Below are 6019 nucleotides of genomic sequence, written 5' to 3'. Positions count from 1 at the left end.
GCCTGATGCCAACTCAGCAGGCACAGTTCCTCGGACTGCGCCTCGATTATGTTGCCATGCTAGCCATTCTGGCACCAGAGAGAGTTGCCTCCATACACACGTGTCTGTCCCTCTTCCGACTGAGAGCTTGTGTCAGGGTGTCCCTTGTAGTCCCAGGTGCAGGGCACACTTTGGCACCCCAATCCAGGCATCCTCCAGATCTGGGCCTGGCCCCTGAGCGGGAGCGACTGATTGCCTGGGGTCTGTCAGACGCGGTAGTAGACACTATTCAGTCGGCGAGAGCTCCCTGTATGAGGTTGCAGTATTCCTACCGCTGGCAGATGCTGGCAATCACCTCTGCAAAACGCATGAGCGAGTTACACGCCCTGTCCGTACACCCATCGTGTGTCCGTTTTGCGGGAGATGGCTCCAGGGTCACACTACAGCCTAACCTGCTTTCCGCCCAAAAGTGCTGTCTCCATTTCATGTCAACAGGCCTATTGAGTTGATGGATTTTCATCCTCCTCCCTTCGCTGCATAGCAAGAGTGTTGGCTTCACCTGCTCTGCTTACATTTGCCTGGTTCTACAGGTTGGACGTGATGGGACTGGTCCCTTGCATTAGGAACCCAGTGTTGGCTGTAGTCGAGCCCCAGTAGCCTACTGGCTCTGGCTCCTGCCTTTTCCTCTCCCAGTCTGGCCCTGTTAAGTGCATCCTGGGGGAGCTAGTGAACCGTGTTTTCCCTTCCACCGGACTATGCCTTCCAGTCAAGCACCCACGCAAGCTGCTCCTGGATTTACTGACAGCCATGTTAATGTGTTCCCAGGGTCTGTCAGGCACATTGCCTTATGAGGCCGCACTGTATATAGTTTGTTCATTATACATTGTTGAAAGACCTGAGGTCTTGTCAAATTTAAATACAATAAATGACATATCAGCTCTGCATAAATATTCAAATGTATATGAATATGTATATATATTTCCTTGAATGGAATATATAAAATGTTGTTGTATAGTTTTGTCTGTCTCTCTCCCCCTGCACACCCACTTTTCTGGATCCACGTGTAAAACATGTGGAACAACTCTTCCCTCCCCCTGCACAGCGACTTTTCATCGCAGTTTGTTGTGTATGGGGCTGCGTAGCCGGAGACCAGTCAGGGTGCCCATGCTGACCCCTGTCCATTGCCGAAAGCGCCTACAATGGGGACGTGAGCATCAGAACTGGACCACGGAGCAATGGAAGAAGATAGCCTGGTCTGATGAATCACATTTTCTTTTACATCATGTGGATGGAGGCCCCACCTCCCAACTTACAGGATCTGCTGCTAATGTCGTGGTGCCAGATACCACAGCACACCTTCAGAGTGTGGAGTGGAGTCCATGCCCAGACGGGTCAGTGCTGTTTTGGCGGCAAAAGGGAGACCTACATAATATTAGGCAGGTGGTCATAATGTTATGGCTGATCAGTGTATGTTTTATGTAAAAATGTTGGAATTGTTGTAAAATGTTGGTCATGTAAAATGATCAGTGGCACACAGGCTCTTAGAAATAGTTGAACAATCATATTATATTTATTTGACTTTAAGGGTTTCTAAATGTCTTCCATTAACCCACTAATAGGTAACAGTAAAGACAATACATTAAGTGATTTTAAAGGATCGTACAGGATTCTGTCAAGAATTTTGTATATTGTTAGCATGTCTATTGTGTCACTGTGACTTCTCCAGTGCCCCCTCCCATCTTTAACACATACCTACTTAGCACTTAACAATATAATGTATGATGTGTACTTATTAAGTTTTGTAGTGATTGCACTAATGCAAGAAAATGTATTTTTGTATTGATAGGATTATGGCACTTTACTGCAAATACTTGTGTAATGTGTAAACTGTACGTCACTCTGGACAGGAGCATCTGCTAAGAAATTAATTAATTAATTAATTAACTAATAATGTTTACTATAGTAGATCATGATTTGCTATTCACAGAGTAATTGTGTTTCGAATGCAGCATCTGATTACATTTGACCTGCAACAGGAAAAGTAGTGCAGTGTCAGATTCGATGCCCTTGGAGATGAGCTGGACTTGGTGGTGAGATGAGATCAGGGTGCAATGACACACAGGAGCCAGAGAAACAGAGTGAACTGGTTGATGGTTTATTGATTATTACATTACAGACACACAAGTGAACAAATGTGAGTCTTTACATATTTTATTGCACTTTACTCTGAATAAAATCCATCCTTATCTTAAGCATGTTGGGGATTAAACAGCTTTGAAAATCAGTCTCTAACTATGTTAGTATTAATACAGAATCCTTCAGCACAGAAGCCCTTGGAAATAATGATAATATGAGTTGAATGGCATCATGGGCCCCCTTTCATTATAGTTGTAGTAGTAGTAATTAAAATAGATTGCAGCACAACATTTACTTCACTTACTCCAGCTCCAAATACAATCCAGCAAAGTGACAATATATATTTTCATTTTATGTATTATTATTATTATTTCTATATATGTAATTTTGTCCCAGATACACCAATCACAGAGCTGCCTGGCTGTGGAGAGCTGCTGGAGCTGCAGATGCTATGCCATTGTGGTGGGGGGTCACTGGAGTCGCACTAAGCTGCGGAGGAGACACAGAGCGCCAGTGTCAGGGAAGAGAAGACTATACACACACACTGTACTGTACTGTTCCGGCTGGACTCGGACAATCAGAGGAGGAAACACAATGAAACCTAAACCATCGAACACAGTAGTATCCAACAGTGAGGCGTTTTAATTTTTTTATACCATGGGAAGGTTGTGTTAATGTCTGAGTGGCCCCCACCACACAAGCAGGTCAAACTTCAACTCCATGACTTACTTTTAGCACTGTGACTCACACTGACAACATATAACAGCACCATCTACTGTCTTCAGATCTACTCTGCTATTGTAAAGGCTTCACATCGGCCTTCCAATTCAATATGAAATACCTTTGCTGGCCTGTCAGGATCTGTCTGCTTGAATTATGCTATGTGAATGTGGGTGTGCACACAGCAGGAGAAAATCTATAGGGTTTCATTGACTTAATTTTACTATTTTGATCGTTTAACTAAAATAGGGACAGAAACAAAAGTGAAAAAGACTCCAGAACCATTTTGTAAGTCATCTCAGTTCCTGTTAATGTAAAGCAGTTTCATAAATGTAACAGATAGAGCAGGCACTTGCTCTTGACCCCAATCGAACCACATTCACACTCATGACTCAGGTTGCTATGAAGTGAGTTATAACGTGGGATGGTGTACTGGTGTGAAAGGGGCTTTACTGAAATAAGAATAACTGCAGACATACCTCTGTAGCAGATGAAGTTGAGCCTCTCCTTGCAGGGCCTGTCAGTCCAGGCATGGCCCTCAGTAGTAGTGGACATGGCTCCACAGTATCTGGACTGGGGGCACTGGGGCTGCCCTCCCTGGACCCACTTTTGGTACCCCAGGACCTCCCTGTTCACCCAGAACCAGGAGTGGGTTATGAAGCTCTGCCTCAGGCCCAGCCAGACGTGGGTGGTCTGTGCCTCTGCGGCCATCAGCGCTGTGAGGTTGTGCTCCTTCTCTGAGACAATGCTGGCGAGGTCAGTGTAGTGAGAGTGACAGTGATCCAGAGCCTCCTCCCACGTCTTGTTCTCCCTCACCAGGATTAACGCATCTAAAAAGTAGTAATGAAACATAGGTAATCAAAACAGAGCAAAATATTTTAAGTATTGGTGCAAATGACACATTCTCTTTGAAGGCACATAACAAGCAGGATTAAACTGAAGCGCTGTAAGATTCAGTCTTAGAGCATTGGAAAGTAGAACTCCCAACCAATAAAAAAACATTAATTGTGTCATAGATTTGTTACAAGATTTTGGGCTTTTCAATTAAACTTACAGTTTCTTATATAATTGCTGAAATGATTTGCTCCAATGGAAACATTTAAAATGTTTTTCAAGATATATTTGCATTGGATTAATGAAAATATGTGTTGCATTTTAGAAACTTCGTGGAGATAGATTTTCAGTGTGATTAATTAATAATTTAAAAATAAGCAAATGGAATCCACAGTTCGTCATGTTCAGAAACGCACTTTCACCTGGATTTTTAAACTGCGTCTTGCGTAACAGCATTTGCTCTCCACTAAATTATCCATGTCAATTTTAAGAATTGCCTATGTCTGCCGTAAAGGTGCACTCGTCTCACCTGCCCCCAAACCCACTGAATGAGCGCAAACTGTTTAAGATTTTTTTTAATGAGAAGCAAGCATCTACATTGGTAGATTCCATTTTTAGCATGATATATCCTCCCTCGCAGGCTGGTTGCACTAAATCAAGGTAATATAGATGATGCAAGCCCAAGATGAAATTATTGATTTCTAGTGTGTTCCTGCAAAATGGCAGGTGCTTTGGAGCTGAATGGGACATAGACTATATCCTGAAAACAGAATTTACTGAATACGTTAAAACTTTATGGATGCTACTGAGCAGCAAATATTACGAAAACACTGATTCAACAAACAGGCCATTTTAGATATACAGTATGGGACATTGTGCACAATGATCTAGAATCATCCACCAGAAGAAATAATCCAATTCCTGGATTGACTGTGAACACAGTACTATATGTTTATGCCTACAGGCTGTCACAGACCTCTGACAGTAACCGACAAGGTATTCCATGGGTAGTATAGGCTGTACTCATATTACAACAACATGACCAAACATCAATGAGGCTGAGTTCATAAATCACAAACCGTACCACTGCTTAAATGTGCAAGTAATATGTGACCATCAATATCATTACAAATATTCTCATACACTACCCTGGATTGTGTAATGTATTCATATTTTTCTATACAGTAATGTATAACAGAACACATAGGCTATGTTATCAGCAGTATTCACATTCACAACTCAAAACATTCTCATATTGAGTATGATATTATATTGATAGTGTGCATTAAGGTACTTGAACTGTATTTACATTAATTTATGCATTTAGGGCTTGCAAACAATTGTTGAAAGTAGTTAACCCTTATCTTAGTTGCATTGGCTTTGTTTAATAGTTTCTATTTATTTCCAAGGCCAATGCAACTAACATACAGAATACTCTTACCCTCAGGCAGTGATTACAGTTATTACCCAATATCTCCAATAAAACAAAACATACATGTAATAATGTCGGGTTGTGTTCTGTCTTCACTTCCATCCACTGCAAACCTGAGCTCACGCCTCATTTAAACAGGATGGTTCAAATAATGAGGCATACATTTGCTTCCACTGGGTGCAAGTAATAGCTGCGTTCTGCTGTATTGTCAGGCATAGATGCCCGTGATCTTTTAAAATCGATGACTAAAAGCGTAGCACAAGCATAGCATTTTTAAAATCCAGCTGTTCATCCTGTGCAATCCTAGGCACAGACCACAGAGGCCCTGCATTTCAGTTGTAGATACAGAATGAATTGCATGTGCCCTATAAATACAAGTTAGTATAGTTTGGGAAATTAACCCCAACGGCTAATTTGTATCAGCCGATTCGAATAGAGAGGGACAGTATTTGTAGAGGCAATATAAACACACTTTACAGTTCACAGTACGGAATTTTTGTGTACATAAATCTATCAGGCAAATACGTAGGGAGACACAAACAACTTTATAGTGTCAGCTGGCTTTCAACAAGGAAACAAACAAGCAAACCAAATGCAATGTAAAAGTGGCTTTACCTTCCTCACAGTAGAATGGCAGGGAAGTAAAACAGGGAAAATCATTCCATTTTCCACCTTTGTAAAACCCTCCACATTTCTCCATATGATTAAAGTTGTTTGGCTCATTTTTATTCCAGTTTCTAAAGGATGACTTTTCCCCATCTGACCACTTCCAGGGTTCATTGAACAGCCCTATCCAGGCTTTGACATCTAAAGCTCTCTCCCTCACCGCCTCATTCTCACTGTGGTTCCTTATAGTGACCAGGTCAGTGTGTTTCTTTTGACAGTAGTCTCGAGCTGCGGCCCAGTTTTTACTCTCCT

The 6019-nt window shown here is 41.9% G+C and overlaps 1 protein-coding gene across 1 annotated transcript; it reads right to left on the bottom strand.

Moving 5' to 3' along the window:
* Positions 1 to 2599: 2599 nt before the first annotated feature.
* On the bottom strand, positions 2600 to 3687 carry LOC136767306 (rheacalcin-2-like). Its single transcript, XM_066721078.1, has 2 exons — positions 3315 to 3687; positions 2600 to 2604 (listed from the first exon to the last, which is right to left on the bottom strand). Exons 1-2 carry the CDS (start codon positions 3685 to 3687, stop codon positions 2600 to 2602), a joined length of 378 nt encoding a protein of 125 aa, XP_066577175.1.
* Positions 3688 to 6019: the final 2332 nt, after the last annotated feature.

This window comes from Amia ocellicauda, chromosome 14 (genome assembly GCF_036373705.1).
Source record: "Amia ocellicauda isolate fAmiCal2 chromosome 14, fAmiCal2.hap1, whole genome shotgun sequence".
NCBI classification, from domain to species: Eukaryota; Metazoa; Chordata; class Actinopteri; order Amiiformes; family Amiidae; genus Amia; species Amia ocellicauda.
This window is presented reverse-complemented; position numbering and strand designations above follow the sequence as displayed.

Bases quoted from the DNA above. Each gene is read 5' to 3' on its own strand.
- LOC136767306 (XM_066721078.1), bottom strand. From the start codon at position 3,687: ATGTTTCATTACTACTTTTTAGATGCGTTAATCCTGGTGAGGGAGAAC.